The sequence below is a fragment of the Canis aureus genome, chromosome 13 (genome assembly GCF_053574225.1).
Source record: "Canis aureus isolate CA01 chromosome 13, VMU_Caureus_v.1.0, whole genome shotgun sequence".
Classification (NCBI taxonomy): Eukaryota; Metazoa; Chordata; class Mammalia; order Carnivora; family Canidae; genus Canis; species Canis aureus.
This window is the reverse complement of record NC_135623.1, coordinates 9829180-9845890: the sequence shown is the minus strand read 5'-3', so window position 1 is coordinate 9845890 and position 16711 is coordinate 9829180. Positions and strand designations below refer to the sequence as shown.

The following is a 16711-nucleotide window of genomic DNA, read 5'->3' as shown; positions in this document are numbered from 1 at the left end:
CCCCTCGGCCTGGCGGGGGACCCTTACCGGGGAGACACCCGGGGACTCTGAACCCACGTTCTTGCTGGCCCCTTGACGGCCAGTAGGGGGCTCGCGCTCACAGGTTCCACCTGCAGAGCTCGGGCGGTTCTGAAGCTGAAGCGGCTTAGAGAGGGAGGGTAGGAAAGGGGCTTGGGAAGCAAAGCCTGTTGGACCACCATCCCTGTGCCCTCCTGGTGCGGAGCCCGCGGTGCAGCCAGTAATGCCACCGAGGCATAGATCAGGAAGCAGAAGGGGCGTCTCTGCGGGAGCCTCGAGGTCGGCACAGGTGTACGGGAGCAGCAGAACATACTGGAGGGCATGTGGCTGGAAGGGGGTACAGAATGGAGGCATAGGCCCAGCCTCCACCATGTCCTGGGGTGGGGGGAACCAACCAAACCTCGTGTGGGAGGAAGGGGGAAACAATAAAAACTTTTAGGATTGGGGTAAGTGTGTTTAGACTTGTCCTTCTCCAGATTCGATAGATTGTTTCCATGGATGGCCCCCAACTCTCTCTAGTGTGCCTGCCCCTTGGCGATGTGAGTTGGTCACACAGACCTGGATGAGCCTTCGCAGGCTGCAGCGATGGGCACCATATGGCTAAGATTGGGGAGACACTCTGTGAGCAGAATGAGCTGATCAGCAGAAAAAGATGGGAAAAGATGTGCAGAGGGCAGCAGAGACGCCCTGCAAGAGAGACCGTGCTGCCTTGACAGGGGGCCGCCTCCGGTTCAGACAGCTTCCCAAGCCCCAGGTGAGGCTGTCCGTGTCTAAAGCCCCATGAGATTCTCCATGTCACTTTAACAACTGCTCCCCCAAAAGCTGGTGGCTGTTGGTTTTGTCTGACTGGCAACCTGTCCCACCCTCTTCTTCTACAGTTGACTCTTGTGAAGCATGGGTTTGAAGCGCATGAGCCCACTTAAATGCAGATTTTTTCAATAGATATATGTACAGTACTGTAAATGTATTTTCTCTTCTTTATGACTTTTTTCTTTATGATTTTCTTAAAACATTTTCTTTTCTCTAGCTTACTTCAGTGTAAGAATAGTGTATAATACATATACAAAATATGTGTTAACCAGACTATCTTACCAGTAAGGCTTCCAGTCAACAGTAGGCAATTAGTAATTAAGTTTTGGGGGAGTCAAAAGTTATACGTGTATTTTTGAATGCGTGGTAGTAGAGGGGTGGTCAGTGCCTCTAAACCCCGCATTGTTCAAGGGTCAATTGTAGTAACAGGCCCTATATCCCTACCTCTCTGGTCACAGGAGTGGGCCCGTGAACTAGACCTGAACAGCAGTTGAACCAGGAATGAGCCTGGGACCCCAGCTGAGCCACTCTCCTGCACTGCTATATAGGGTTGCGGGGAGATTTGGCTCTTTCTGCTCTGGGGTTATTAATTTGGGGCAACGTGAGCTGGAAACCCATCTTTCCTTGTAGCAGGTGAAAGAACATGGGAGAAGCCCTCTGGAACAGACAGTGAGGTCACCAAGACAGAGAAGCAGAAGCAGAGAGGGGGAGAGGATGTAACACTGAGCCTCTGGATCCAGCAGTACCCAAATTCCCAATTATGGGAGCCAATAAGCCTCCCTTTTTGCTTGAGCTTATTTGAATTGGGTTTTGTTCCTTTGAAACCAAACAAGTCTCGATTAATCTAGTCCTCTTACTCACACTGACATGAGTAGGCCTCTGTCTAAGGATCCTGTCTGACTCTGGGTTCAGTTCCTTTAAGAACTTTCCCTAGATCCCTGTTTGGAAGGGTCAGAACTCCATCCTAGACTGTCCTTTCCACCCTCTTAGGCTTCTGGCCACTGTCTCTGTCTTCTCTGTCACACCCTGACCACTGGCTTGGTGCAGGGGTTCCCTGGCTCTCTGCATGCTGCACTTCCGCCAACACTTCCCCTCAGGGTTCATTCAGCTCCTCTGCAGGTGGATGAGCTGGGAACACAGCCCTCCGCACATGACTCCAGGATCCCAGCCCCTGAACTGCTTATCCGGGGCTGTCTGACCCAGCAAGCCTGGTCCTGTTGGCTGGTCTTTAGCAGAAGCCACTTGTTCCATGAAGCCTCTCTTTACCCTTCTCCAGACCCTCTCCCCACACAGAAAACACAATAAGCAATAGCCTTGATGTGAGAAGAGTCGAGTTCAAGTTGAAGACTTGCCATTCCCTGAGCCTTCATTTCCGTGTCTTAAAAAAAAAAAAAAAAGACTTTAAACATGTGCTTGGCAGAGCTGACAGGGAATCACATGGAAAGCTGTTTGGTAGCTATGATGGACTTTGTCCACATGAAGGGTCAACTGTTTGAGGCTTGGGAGGGTTTCGCAGAGAAGGACATCATTGAGACAGGGAATGGGTGGCCCAGGGAGAGGCAATGACTTGTGGATAAGCACGGAAGCGTGAGAGATGCCTTAGGGAAATGGAGGGCAACACAGGGTGGCTCAGATGTAGGGTGAAGGATGGTGGTGGGGAGGGAGAACAGGCTGCAGAGGTCAGCCGGTGTCAGGCAGATCATGAAGGACCTTGAGGGACTTTTAAGGAGCTCATCACATGGAGGGAACGGGGTGGAGATTCTGGAGAGTTGACATGGTCAGACTTGCACTTTGGGAACATCACTCTGGCTCCTTAGGGACAGCCGAATGGCACCCAGGGCAAGCCTGGAAGCAGGAGGTAGACCAACCTGAGTTAGAGGTGATGAAGGCCAGGAGGGTAGTTTTCAGGAGATGGTAACCCAGGACCTGTGCTCCCCAAGGTAGGCAGGGAGCAAGACTCCCCCCCTCAGTGAGGCTTTGGCTGGGAACAGCAGCCCTAAGTTCTTGGGCTCCTGAGTCACCTCCTGAGGTTTATGGCTGCCCTGAGGCCAGGTCAGCCTCCTTCCTCTGTCCTAATTGCTTCCTGCCAAGGAAACTGGCCCCCTCCAAGCGTCCTTGAGAAAATCCTTGTTAATGCAATTGAGTGTTTCAGGAGGAAGCAGTCACCTCCAGCTGCCACTGCCCCCAACTCCCTGCAACAAACAGTGCCTCGCTGGCCACGGCAGGTGGGGGGGTGGCATTCTAAGAAAAACACGTCAACACTAATGCCATTCCGGGAGGTCACAGGGCCTGGGCTGGTCTCCTTGTGGATGGTGGACCAGGTCACGCACTACACAACCCCCTTGACCAGCAGGGCGGGTGGGACTGAAATCCAAGATCTGTTCCACTTGCCAACCTGTGCACCACGGCAGGCTGTATTTATTCAGAAGAAGGGGTATACTTTTCTCATTAGGCCAAAGGTGCTATCCACTGGCCCAGCTGCATACTTACAAGGCTGTTTACACTCAGAAGGGTGACTTTTCCTAATTTGCACAACAGGCATCATATGGCCTAATTGTAATCCTGGCTCTTGGCTTTTCTCCCCACTCCCTGCCGTCCACTCGTTTGGGCTCAATGACGCCTTCCACTGGACAGGGGGAGAAACTAAGTCCAATGTTGTCTGCCCTAAATTAGCTCTGCCCACAGGCCCACATATCAGCATCAGGTCATTGATGGATGAATGGACCAAGGGCCCCCCCATAAGCCAAGCTCAACCAATCAGATTCGTGCACTTGAGAACTGAACTAATTGATGCAGACGGGAGTTGTCAGCTGTTGGAAAGTCTTGATAAGAGTTGGGGACGCAGCCACTTTTTGAAGGGAAATCAAGGAAGTCTGAAGAGAAACTGAGGAAAGAACAAATGCCAGATGCAAATATTGCCAAAGGGAAGAGAGAGGCCCAGAGTGAAGAAGGGAGAGGCCCCGCTGCCATTTCCAGTTCTTTCGAGGCTCAGTCATTCTTGATTTTTTCCTCTTCAGGGTCCCTTGTAATCTGCCCACCCCCTTCTTTGAATTAGCTCGAGCGGGTCTCTGTTCCACGCAACCAGAGTCCTTGCTGGAACAAGGCCTTCAGTCCCAAGGAGGTGACTGAGGTAGCCCCACTGTTGAGCTGCCCGCAGGCCTCTTCTCCCCCCGTCCCACACCCCAGCCCTATCTCAGCTTAGGGAAGAGTAAGAGCCCTCAGCATGGTCACACCTTTTATTCACGGTCAGTGAAAAACACACCATACAGCACAAGGTTGAACAGTGAGAACAGTCACTGTGGCCACAGCCAGGAGCAGCACATGTGGAGGGGACAGGGGGCCGCACTAGAAAACGAGTTGGGATGCCCTCCTCTGCCACCCAGCTCCACTTTTCCCCTCCACAAAGCAGGAAGGGTCCTACACCCTGGGAGGCCCAGTCCTGCCCCGCCTTCTGGCAAAAGTAAAAGAAACCCTTGAAAATTTCAGGAAGAAAATTCCATATTTTTCTGAAACTTTGCAACTGTAGGATTTAAAGAATTTTTTTTTCAAAAATAATAAATAAAATATGTAGGAAATGTATTCTTTCTTCCACAGTGATCTCTAATGTCAGAACAAAACCTCACCCAGGGTGGATCTTCAGGAAAATTTGTGGCTTTAGTAAATTTTTGTGTAAAAATATTTACAGCGTCAGCTTACTACCCCCTATAGAAATGCCAGCGTGCTCTCTCACTCTCTATCTTTGCTTTCTCTTCTCTCTCTCTCTCTCTCTGTAGCAGGATGAATTTCTACCTCTAGAAATTGGCAGGAAAAGATTCAGTACCTTTGCTTATGGGCTTCCTTTTTCTTAAGTTTGGATTCAGAGGCAAGTTATATTATCCTGACTACAGCTCAAAGGACTGGAGCAGCCATCAGACGTAGACCTTGTTGATGATTTTTAGAGATAAAAAATAGGGGGCTTATCAATTAGCCCAAAAGATTGAGGGAGGATAGAATGCAGTTAGGAGGTAGATTCTGGAACCTTTCAATTCGGACTTGGTGCAAGAAGATACAAAACTTCAAAAGGAGAGTTTGAATATATCATCATTTTCAAGGTCTATGTATTTTTGTGTGTCTGCGAGTCATGCTTCCATGACTCCTAACCTTGTGCTCTATGGCAAGTCACTCATAGGTGGCACAGGGATCAGAGGCCTGCCTCTCTTCTCAAAGCAGGGCTGGTGCTCTACCACAGGAGCCCCCGAGCACACAGTGCCTGGGACATCCAGAAGCATGTGGGAGCAAGGCCTGGCCTGCCTGTGGCCTCCTCCCATCAAGAAGATGGTGGTCCTGGTCCCAGCCTGGCTTTATGTGTTCACACCACTGGGCTGTCTGAGACTCTTTGGCCTAACTGGCAAATATCGCCCACGGCATATGTCTAAAAGCTTGGAATTATCAAACATGCTCTCATGAGGAGGACTTGCCCACCAGCTGAAGAAAAACAAGAATAGTTCTCCTGGGGAGGAATATGGTGGTAAAGACAGTGCAAGATGCTTCTGTGGTTCTGAGGCAGAGGCTTCCCAGGACAGCACTGACCTGTTAGCAGAGCTGCCCAGAAGCAGACGGAAAGTGCTTGAAAATGTTGGGAGTTCAATCAAGCTCCTGTTTCTTTTTGGAAGACCACCGCCTCAGAAACTTCTTAGCAGGAAGCTTGTCAAAGACCAAAACAAACTTAGCTGGCCCCACAGTCAACTTTGTATGACTCTGAGTCAGAGAGATGAGGAGGGAGAGACTCTAAAGGAAGAAACCCTCCTCGAGCCTTGGGTTCAAGTCTTGGCACCGTGCCATCCCCGACCGTTTGATCTCACAAGAGATTCCCACTTTCTGTACCTCACTTCCCAAGTCTGGAGAGAGGGAATGAAAATCTCTATTTCTCCAGGCTGGGGGATAGGATGAGATGGAGTAGTTGGCAGGCCTTTGAAAGCTTTGAAGTTCTGTGTGATTGTGAGTTAGGTTAGATTCAACATTTGGGGGGGGGGGCGCAGGAATCCCATTTTGTAAAAAGCCTTTACCAGAAGTCTCAGTTGAGCCAGACTGTAGAGTATCTGTGTGTCTGCGGTGCTGACTGGTAGCACAAGAACATCTAATGACCAGCTCTTTAGAGCAATGGAACATTCCTTGAGGCATTACTGGATAAAAATCTGCTGGTTACGGCCTGATGATATGAATTCCCGGCCTTACCACATGGCCAGTCATAGGCAGAAGATAGAAAGAGAGTGGCAACAAAGTGGCCTTGCTAACTCCAAGGGCAGCAAGAAGGAAGGTCCAAGGGAGTTTGGGACCAAAGATCAGAGTCCCCAAGAGTTTCCACCTGCAGAGAGGGAGGACAGATGAGCACTCAGAAGAGACGTCACGTCTCTTTCCCGGAGATGCAATCCCTCACCGCTGACTCAGTGATCACTCCCTGCTCCTACCCTGGGCTGACAGCACCTGTGTGCTAGACTGTTTTCATCAGCAGTTCAAGAGGAAATCTGTCACTGTACATCGAAGCTAATTTCTGATCACAAGTACAGGAGGAAATAAAGTGAAAGGCTTGAAGAAGCAAGATTAATTTTCTGGCAGTCAAAGCATGCAGCTGTATAGCTCATTGACCAAAAGCAGAAAGCAGAAAGCAAAGCCAGTGAGTGCACCTGGAAGATGATGAATTTACCTGGCAGGCTGAGGATTTGGGGTTAGAAAGAGCATGTCCCCAGCACATTTTTAGGCATTTGGTCCCATAAACGCAGTCTGGCAACCTAAACAGTCCTCTTCTCCTAGCTCCTTCTGTTTCTATAGCAGAAAGAACAAGCCCACCCTTGAAACTAGACCAAATCCAGAAAGGAACTACCAAGATGTGGAAGCTACCCTTGTCTCAGGCTCAGCAAACCTTGCTTTTGTTTTTTGTTTTTTGTTTTCTGTTTCTGAAGTCAGCATCCAACCAGGGCAAGTGCAGGATAGTTACTCAGTGAATTGAAAAAGGTCATTAAAAAGGAAGCAGCAGAAGCTGCTGATGGTGACACCTCGGGACTTAGTCTGATAAGAAAAAAGTGTTAGTTGGTAAGTTTGCTGGTATTTTCCCTCTTTTTTTTTTCTCAGCTCTCCCTCACCGCCCCCCCAAGTTAGCATTCTCTATATTCATTTCACCATTTTACAAGAAACCCAGTAATATAAAGTATGCTTTAATATCCTAAACTAATAAAATGACTTTAGCTCTTTTAAAGGGTGCTAAAAAAATAAGTATTACATAAATATCAGTGTTTCTTTCACAAACCTTCCACTCCTAGACACCCAAATACTTTTCATTTCATCCCTCTGCCGCTCTGGGTGGAGCTGAGCTGAAAGATTTAATAGTTCCTTTCAAACTAACTGGCCTTAGCACACCCTCTGCTCAGCTGTGTGGGACGTTCCCATCTGAGACTCTGACCACTGGAAGATTGCCTCATTTCCCTTAGGAGCTTCCAGAGGGCACAGAATGTGTCTTGTAAACTACCATAACCCTAGCACCTAGAGGTGCCTGGCATCAAACAGGTGCTCAATAAATGTTAAGTGAAGAAAGAACTGAATGAATGCTCCAAAGGCTGGGGCCGGAGGGGCCAGGTAGAGTCGAGGGGGCAGGGCAGAGACCACCTTCAAGGAATTTAGGTCCTCAGCAAAGGACAGACCCACTTTGGCCCTTTAACTGGGATCTGTGAGACCACATCCTGTAAAGCATAATCCCAGGAAGAACAGAATTCCAAAGCAGACCCTCAGCCCCCCTTCCTCAATCCTGCCTCTTGGGGCAAAAGCCAACTCCCTATGCCCAGTGGATGTTGGTTCTGGGCCAAGATTGGGGGTGGGGCTAGACCACAGAATACCTGAGGATCTGTCTCTTTTCCAGGGTGAGGTGGTCCCTCAAGGATCTTGACTGAGGGGAGCAAGGGCTTGGGCAGAGGGGTGGGTGGGCCAGAGAGTGAGGCTAGAGTACCCCTCCCCCTGAGAGATCAGCGGGTTGGGAGGTGGCCACGCCCCTCCTGGCCAGGGGCCCTGCCCCTCACCAGCCTCTACTTCTGCATGTCACATTGCAGCAGCAGTACAATGGATGGGTCACTCTTGGCCGCCTCCTTGAATTCCTCCAGAGTGATCTGGTCGTCCTTATCCTGGTCCATCTTCTTGAAGATCTTGTCCACACGCTGTTGGGGTGTGAGCCCATCTTGGTTCATGCGCATCATGATCACAGTGCCCACCATCTTGTAGATAGCCTGGTAAGGGTGGGGGGCACAGGGGGAACTGTGAACACTGACAGCTGGCAGGGATGATCAGTGATGAATGAAGGGGCCGGGGATGGGCAAGGCGAACACTGGGAGATGGTGAAGCTACTAGAAGGTGATGTATGGTCATTAAGACTGAATATTTAATGGGTATTTCCCATACATGTCTAAAACCCAGCTTTTCACCTCTAACCCGCTCTTCCAGTAGCATTCCCTGTCCTGGTAAGTAGCAAATTCATCTTTCTAGTTGTTCAGGAAAAAAAACCTCGACACCTTTCTTAACTCTCCCTCATGTCCAATCCTTCAGCAAAACTTGTTGGCCCAAATTTTGCAATAGGTCCCATATCCAATATCCAACCACTTCCATGGCTCCTCCAGAGTTGCTGTTCCCATCAGCTCCTGATTGGCCTGCAGTGGAAGCATCCTAACTGGTCTCCCTGCTTCTATTGCCTTCCTGCACCCTTAGTCTGTTCTCCACACCAAGAATAGAGAGCTATTCTTGGTGGGAAATGGGAAAATGGTTTCCCATTTAGTCAAGTCTCAATCCCAGACTGTGAGAAGCTAAGTGATTGGGCTCCTGTCTGACTAATTCCTACCACTCTCCCCTCATTCACTTCTCTTGAATCCTGGCCTCTTGGCTACTCCTTGAACACTTGCAGAAACAGTCTCACCTCAGTGACTTTGCATTTACTGTTCCCTCTGCATAGAACACTCTTCCCACAGACATTTACATAATTGCTCCCTCACCTTATTCAGGTTGCTGCTCACATTTCACCCCATATACTGCTCCTCCATCCTTCTCCCTCCCCTTACTTTGCTTCTCTTCTTCATAACACTTTCTGTTTGACATAGCACAGGTTTTTTTCTTGTTGCTTTTAAATCTTCTCACTAAAAGAGTGTCCAAATAATTAAGCAGGAACTTTGAACAGTGCCTGGCGCAAGGTAGCCACTCAATACATATTCGGTGAAAAAATAATGAGTTCGAAACTTAGGCTCTGGAGTCAGACTCCTTGGATTTGAATCATGAACCATCACTTGCTATGTTTCCTCCTCTGTAAAATGGGGTTTCTGTTAGTACCTACCCCATAGGATTGCTGGGCAAAGCACTTAGTACAAGGTCTGTCCTACACTGTGCACCCAACCAACGCTAGTTAGCCACTGGGTCCTGGGAGGCGGGGTGTGGGGACAGGTGGAGTGCATCCAGGATGCTCCTGAGGGCCGACAGGAGGGTGCCTGGAGAGGACTGGAGAGGACCTGCCTCGAAGACAAGGAGGGGCATCACCCCAGCACAACCTGGCCTCCCCGGATCGGCCCCAGCGCACCTCGATGATCTCCAGCATCTCGAGGCGCGTGATGCGCCCGTCGCCATCCAGGTCGTACATCTCAAAGGCCCAGTTGAGTTTCTGCTCGAAGCTGCCGCGGGAGGTGACCGAAAGGGCACAGATGAACTCCCGGAAGTCGATGGTGCCGTCGCCGTTCTTGTCGAAGGTGCGGAAAGCGTGCTGCGCAAACTTGGAGGCGTCGCCGTAGGGAAAGAACTAAGACGTGGAGGGAACGTTGGGGAGAAGCCCCAGCCTTGCTGTCCCTGCCCGCCTCCTCGATTGCCTGGCCCCGCCCCCTGGAGTTCCCTGGCCCCGCCCCCACCCGCCCGGCCCGCCCCTGGAGTTCCCTGGCCCCGCCCCCGCCCCCCGGCCCGCCCCTGGAGTTCCCTGGCCCCGCCCCCACCCGCCCGGCCCGCCCCTGGAGTTCCCTGGCCCCGCCCCCGCCCCCCCCCCGGCCCGCCCCCTGGAGTTCCCTGGCCCCGCCCCCGCCGCCGGCCCGCCCACCTTGATGTAGAGCTGCTGGAACTCCTCCAGGTTAAGGATGCCGCTGGGGCAGTCCTTCAGGAAGCCCTTGTACCACTGCTTCAGCTCCTGCTCGCTGAACTCGGTGTTCTGAACCAGGTCCTCCAGCACCTCTGGGGCCAGCTTGCTGTTGGTCTTCCCCATGGCAGGGCCTGGGGGGCAGGACCTCCTTCAGTTCCATCTAGGGCAAGGCCCTCACCTCAGCAGCGATCCCCCAGGACCCCATAGGACAGGGTTCCCTTTCTCCACAACAACCCCTCCCATAACAAACCCTACGTTTCCACAGCCAGGATCCATCCTTCCACAGCAGGGTGTGTCCCCTCCTGTCACCACCGCCCTCAACAAGCCCACCTTCCTAGAGCTAGGCCCTATGGTTTACACGCCTTCCGTAGGAGGTCCTGCCTCCCGGCCCCAACACAGACGGGAATCTCTCCCCCTATCAACGGGCACCCCACAATGGCAAGGGCTCCTTTCTCCACAGCAGCACCCCCCTCCTCACAGCTGGTTTCCTCTCCCAGCACCTAGGATCTCCGCCCCCAGGTCTCAGCGCCCCACCTTCTCCCTGATGGTGCTGATTGATGCACAGTCTTCCTGCATACCTTCCCTCTCTCCGTACACCTGCCAGAGCTCCCCACACCCCTAGAACAGAGTCTTAATCGTCTCCTTGCAACTTAGAGCTTTCCCCTCAGCCCCTAGCCACCTCTGCAGGCTCTTCTCCACCCAGGGACCTGAGGAAAGTTCCTCATGTGTCCCCCCCCCCCCCGGCATTATCTCCCAAGTTCTCCCTCGAGGCTTTCGGAGCCACCCCAGCAGGAAGCTTCTCTCCCTCCTTCCTCTGTACAAATAGAAGTCCTAGTCGCATTGAAGGCCTTGACTCATCCTGCTTTTCATTAGTCATTCAGTCCCTGAGCAATTATTGAGGCTGACTGTGGGTGCTAGTCCTGTTCCATGATGGGGATAAAGTAGATACGGGCCAACCTTCAGTAACTCATACTTGGGTCAAAGAGGTGGCTGGCTGATTGTCAAGGGCCTTCCATCCATGCTAAGGGGCTTGGCCATTACCTATAGGGATTTTAAAGCAAGGGCTAGGAAGATAGCATTCAGTGCACAAACAGACGCTTTCAGCAGCAGGTCCTGAACTAGGTGCGGGGATGAGAGAGAAGGAATGTGTTTAGAATTTTTTCCTTTGGCTACAGTATGCAAGACGGCCGAGTGGTGGGAAGATGGAGAGCAGAGATGGGCCTGCTGCATAGTTCAGGTGAGAGATGGTGACACTAGGGCAGAGGCTGTGGGATGACGTGGATGGATTGAGACACGTTAGGAGAGGTGGTGGCAAGGCTTGGGTTGGTGACTGAATGTGGGGGGTGTACAGAGAAGTTGAGGCAGATGCTTAGATTTGGGGCTGAATGGGGGCACCTGGGTGGCTCATCTGCCTTTGGCTCAGGTCATGATCCCGAGGTCCTGGGAATGAGTCCCACATCAGGCACAGGGAACCTGCTTCTCCCTCTCTGTGTCTCTTATGAATAAATAAATAAAATCTTAAAAAAAAAAAAAAGATTTGGGGCTGGATGAATGGAGGTGGTGTTGCTGAGAAGCAGGTTCTGTTCCCCACTGGAACAGAAGCCGCTTGTGTAGCCTGTGATGGAGGCAGTTTCTGCAGGAGGCATAGGACCTCCCCAGGATATATCGGGAGCGAGGCCCTACCAGGCCCTGAAGGTGGACATTCTCGTCTGACCTCCATGGGAGGAATATCCTGAGTTTCCTAGGAAGCCTGAGATTCCTAGGACATGGCCCAAGAGGTAACTTTGACCTGTCTGGGGTCTCTCTGGAAGGGCACCAGACTCTGACCCCGGGGTAACCAATCATGAAGATACTCTAGAAAAGGAAGTTGTCGGGCCAGCAGAAGGATTCCACTTCCTTAGCCCGCTGCATGCCAGCATGGTGGCTTCTCATCCCTACTGCTAGGAGTGCCCTGAACAACCAGATCTGAGATTGGTCTCTTCCATGCCCCCTCCCTTGCTAGGTGGCTTCCAGTTAGTTATAGGATATCTCTGGGCCTCAGATTCCTCCACGGGGCCTTGAGGAAGATCAAGTAGCAGCAGGAGTAGCAACATTCTCCTCTACCTACCACCCCCAGAGGATGTGGAATCCTCCATGCTCCCAGGAGAAGCCAGGGAGGGGGAGGCATACCATCTTCAGGAACCTGGAGGTGGAGTCCAGGACAGCTACACTGGGCACAAGGATGCTGGCAGTCCCTTTAAGCTATTTCCTTATTTTAGTGAAAACTGGAACCTGGAGAAAGGAGAAAGCTGGCTCGGAGTTACGTAGCAGGTCAGTGGAAGAGTCCAGATGAACACCCAAGCTGAATCCCTGCCACCCTCTCCAAATTATGGCTCCTCTCATCCAGAATAGACCTTCCCACTCCTGCCTGCCTTCCGGGAAAACCCTAGCTCTGTTCTCCCTCTTGGCCTCTTACTGAACTCCAGGCCACCGTATCTGACATCTAGGAAACATCCATCCCTGGGGGTGACCCAACAGCTCCCCTGACTCCACTCATCTACAAGCAGACACCCTCAACCTGTGGCCATTGTCCCACTGCATCAACCTTTCCTTCCTCCCCTCCCTCATCCCAAGGGGGAAATGTGATCTTTGTTACCTTTAGTTTCCCCTCTTGCTTTTCCCTAGGGCCAACTGGCACCAAGTTCTGTTGTTCTTTCCTTTGAAGCACTCCTGGAACCTCCACCGTGTCCTCTGTCTCCCCATCGTCAGGGCCGGGGGCACAGCCTAGGGACTGAGAGCCTCCTGCTGCAATGCTGCACGCTAAGCCATGCCCCTGGGCTCAGCTGCCTCAGAGGGAGTGCCTTTCTTCTGATTTCCCTGTTTTGAAGCAAGGCCATTTCTGGTTTTGGCCAGAAGTATGACATAGGCTAGAGGTGCACATGCCCATGAGGCCCCTCACACTCTAGAACCCTGTAAAATCTGGACAGGTGCCCACCTTACCTCCTGTTGCTCCCCTCACAACTACATGCTTCCCAGTTAGTCCTCACAGGCCAGGACCTGGCTCCCTCTCGCAAAGCTGCCTTCCCCTCCCCTAATACCCTTTCTTTCCATCTGGGCTGGTGCGGCTCTCTCCTTAGGCCTGAAGGGCCTTCCTTATGATCAGCCTCCCCCCGCCTGGACAGTGGACAGTCAGCAGCACGGATCCAGTATTTGAGGGCTGTGGACCTGAGCCCCACAAGTGCGTAGACTCCAGAACTCTCTGACCCTCACCTGGTGCCCTAGAATTCCAGAATGGAACCTGATTTGGGAGAGATCTTTGTATGAAATCCCGGCCCAAGCCAAAAAAAAAAAAAAAAAAAAGTTCTTCAAGTCTTTTGCTCAATGGCAAAGGGCTCATGGCCTCCCCGTACAACCAAGTGCACTGGGAGAGTGAGAAAAGCCCTCTTCCCATGGTCCCAAGGTGTGCCCTCTCGTAGCTGCCCCACACCGGTCCCGCTCTCCCCTCGGTACCTGCATGAAACTGCCTGCAGAGCCCCAGAGGCCGTGTCTGGAGCACAGAGACGTTCAGTGAATGTCCCCTGGTGGATTCCAGGGGACAGAAGCCCCTTCCTCCTCCTTGGGATGGCGGCAGTCTCCTGCCACTGCGCCCAGCTCAGAGACAATGGAACCCAGACCCGGGGAAAGGATGGGGTCGCCCAAGGTCAACCACAGCCCATCAGTACAAGGCCCAGGCCTTGGGGGCATGGCATGTTCTGTTGGGGCTGTTGCCCTGCAGGACATGGACAGGCCTCTTTGCCCACCTCTGGAGGGCTGCCCTCCAGCTCTGAGGGAGGCTGGCACTGCCCCCCCCCCAAAGCCACCACCCCTTTGTGCTCAGAGGCTCCTTCCAGAGGGCAGAGCTCAGGGTCGTGGGCTTCGTGGGCTTCGAATGAGGAAGTGACAGTGAGGGTAGGAGGGATTGAGGGAGGCGATAATCCCACACCCTCACCCAGCTTCAGAGGAGCTGGTGCTGAGACGGTTGCCATGGCGACAACAGCTCCCTGGTCAGGAGATTTTCTCTTTCCTCTCCTCCCTTTGCTCTCCTCCAAGCAGCAGCCATAGCGGCAGCAGCCAGGTCTTCTCCCTCTCCTTCTCACCGAGGGGCAGGGCATGATAAACAAAGCGTGTCCATGCCACATGGGCTGGTGGCCTGGGAGGGACTTAAAAGCAGCTGAGAAGGGGCCTAGGCCTGGAGAGCATGTGCGAGGGGGAGGCCCGGGTAAGGAGCCATGTCCCCTTGGTGAGGACTAACGCCCTCGGGCCCCTTCTATGAAATGTCCTCATGGCTCAGGGTAATAGTGCAATGGTCCCATTTGCTCGTACTCAGCCACAGAGCCAGAGCGTGTCAGCGTTGGAAGGCCGTTCGAGATCAGCTCCTCCGATCCACCCTCTGTCCTGCCCCTTCCCCATTTCATGAAGGATCAGAGAGGGAAGTGACTTGGCCAAAGGCAAACAGCAGCTGAGGCAAAAGCAAGCTTTAACCCAGCTCTTCTGCCTTCCAGATTCAGGCCACCTTAGGGAATAGAGTGACACAGTCCACATGGAGCTTTGGCAGGTCCTTGTGGAACAGCAGGAACACAGAGAGGGAGCGGCTGGGCACAAGAGGGCCAGGGAGGATCCAAATTAGAGATGTTTGAGGTAGAATAAGAGGACTTGGCGCCTGTGAGGGGTGAAGGGAGAGGGGACAGCGGGGACCTTGGCAGCAGGGACAGACTGGTGTGCTGGGGGGTGGTGCCCCTGGCTCATCCGAACAGGGGGCCTCTGCTTAGCCCTGGGACCATGGGGCGGGGGTGTTGCTGTTGAGAGAGCGTGAGGAGGAGAACTGGGAGGGGGGGAGCTTCTTTCCTCCCCCAAATATGCTGCGAGCTCTGTCCGCCTGAGGGGTGGGAGGTGGGGACAGTGAGAGGGACAACGGGAGGTGGGAATAGGCCCTCTGTGGAGGTGGGGCCGTCTTGGGGGACAGGGGCCTGGTGATGTGAAGTGCACAGCTAGCTGCTGGTGGGACCGGATGGTGTGGGTGGGGGCTATCCGTGGAGGTGGGAGGTTGCCGTGATGCTGGGCCACTACCCATCTCCAGAGAGGAAGGGTGCTCGGTGCCTCCTCGAGCACACCCCTAGGTGTGTGTGTGCGTGTGGGTGTGGGTGTGGGTGTGTGTGCTGGGGGTCAGAGCAGGGGGTGTTCTTACCTGAGCTGGGGGTAAGGAGGCGGCTGTGCCTCCGCCCTGGCACCCGAGGGACCTGGACGGGGTGGGAATCCCCTGCCCAGGGGCGGCCCCCCAGACGCCGTGGGGGAACCGGGAGTCAAGGGGGGCAGGAGAGGGGAGCGGGAACGGGGAGTGGAGGGGGAGGGGACAAGAGCCTCTGCCCGGCCCGCCCGCGTTACCTGAGGCCGCTCGCCGGGTCGCTGGATGGCCGTGAGCCTCGGCGGGCCGCGAGGACCGAGACTGGCTCGCGGGCTGGCGGCCAGGCTCTCCGAGGTCCGCTCCGGAGCCGCCTCCCAGCTCTTGTATCACTATGTCTCTCGGAGGCGACACGATTTGCATAAGCCCCGCCTCACCCCGGGCAGGTCGGGCGCTGATTGGCTCCGCTGGGGCGGAGTGGCAGGCGGGGTTTCAGGTGGGGACGGGATGGCCAGTGAGGCCCGGCTGCCCGAGCGCGCCCCGCCCGCCCGCGCTGACCTTCTCCGAGTCGCGAGGAAGTGGCGGCGGGGGCCGGAGGGGTGCTGTGCCCCCAGCGGTGCCCCGCCCTGGGGTTCAGGGCCCGGGCCGCCGTCTGGGGCCAAAAGTGATGATTGAAGTGGATTCGCGAAAACAACCGCACGGTTGCTGTGGAAACGGGAGAGCCACAGCCGAGTCTCTAAGCCCTTCCCTTCCAGGGCCCCAGCCGGGGGTGGGGATGGAAGAGGGGATGAGTCACAAGATGGGACCCCCTCCGTGTCCCACCCGAAACGGGAGGAGGGCGACGAGGAGCTGCCGAGTAGCGGAGCGGGGTTGGGGAGAGCTGGGGGGGGGCGGCCCACGCCTTCATCGCCCCCGCAGCACACCCGCTGCACCGCGGGACGGGGCGGAGGTGGGGGGCGCCCGAGCGCAGCCCTACCTGGCCCCACGCTCGTCGTGGGCCCCCGACAGCCCCTAACGCCCGTCCTCTCCAGACAGGCCTTGCTTGTTGCTCACGGACCCCCCACCCCAGGGGGGCCGCTCGGGATCTCCTCCAGAGGGTCCCGCTGCCTGCCCCGCGGACCCTCCTTTCCCCACCCTCCCACCTTCCCGTCCCGCAGACGGAGCCGGTCCCCAGCCGCCGCCAGTCTCCAGTCTCCGGCCTCGGATGTTGACACAAGCCCGAGGCGGTTTACACTGAGTGGGTCTGGAAGGTTTCAGGGCCCCGGGAACACCTCTTCCCTGCACTTGGGGGTCTCCCCAAAGCCCGGCCGGGCTGCCCTGGCTGCTCTGGCAGCTGGGAACTCCTGACCCAAGGAGGCGGGAAGGAACCCTTTGATTCCGACTTGGGGGGGTTGGGCTTGGGGGGGTAGGGGGAGGAGAGCAGGTCGCTCCCCGACTGAGCCACGTGCGGGGGAGGGACTTCTAGGCCGCTGTCAAAAGTGGGGCGGGGCGTCTGGGGATTGGTCCAATGGGAGCTGGGATGCTGAAGCGCCGCGGCGGGAAGAGGCCCGGCAACTGGCCAAAGAGCAAAAGTTGAGATGGTCCTGACGATGGGGGATGAGGACAGGCCAGCCAAGGGTGGA

The 16711-nt window shown here is 54.4% G+C and overlaps 1 protein-coding gene across 2 annotated transcripts; it reads right to left on the bottom strand.

Annotated features, from left to right (window-relative positions):
• Positions 1-4050: 4050 nt before the first annotated feature.
• On the bottom strand, positions 4051-15511 carry HPCAL4 (hippocalcin like 4). 2 transcript variants are annotated; one of them, XM_077844631.1, is made up of 4 exons: positions 15353-15511; positions 9914-10083; positions 9410-9625; positions 4051-8078 (listed from the first exon to the last, which is right to left on the bottom strand). In XM_077844631.1, exons 2-4 carry the CDS (start codon positions 10073-10075, stop codon positions 7881-7883), a joined length of 576 nt encoding a protein of 191 aa, XP_077700757.1. In that variant the 5' UTR covers positions 10076-10083; positions 15353-15511; the 3' UTR covers positions 4051-7880. The 2 variants fall into 2 exon arrangements, with proteins under 2 accessions (XP_077700757.1, XP_077700758.1); XM_077844632.1 differs by having other exon boundaries at positions 9914-10112; positions 15353-15490.
• Positions 15512-16711: the final 1200 nt, after the last annotated feature.

Coding starts and splice junctions, on each gene's coding strand:
- HPCAL4 (XM_077844631.1), bottom strand. CDS start 10,075: ATGGGGAAGACCAACAGCAAGCTGGCCCCAGAGGTGCTGGAGGACCTG. Junction 9,626..9,913: donor TCCAGCAGCTCTACATCAAG/GTGGGCGGGCCG, acceptor TCCACGTCTTAG/TTCTTTCCCTACGGCGACGC. Junction 8,079..9,409: donor AGATGCTGGAGATCATCGAG/GTGCGCTGGGGC, acceptor CACCCTTACCAG/GCTATCTACAAGATGGTGGG.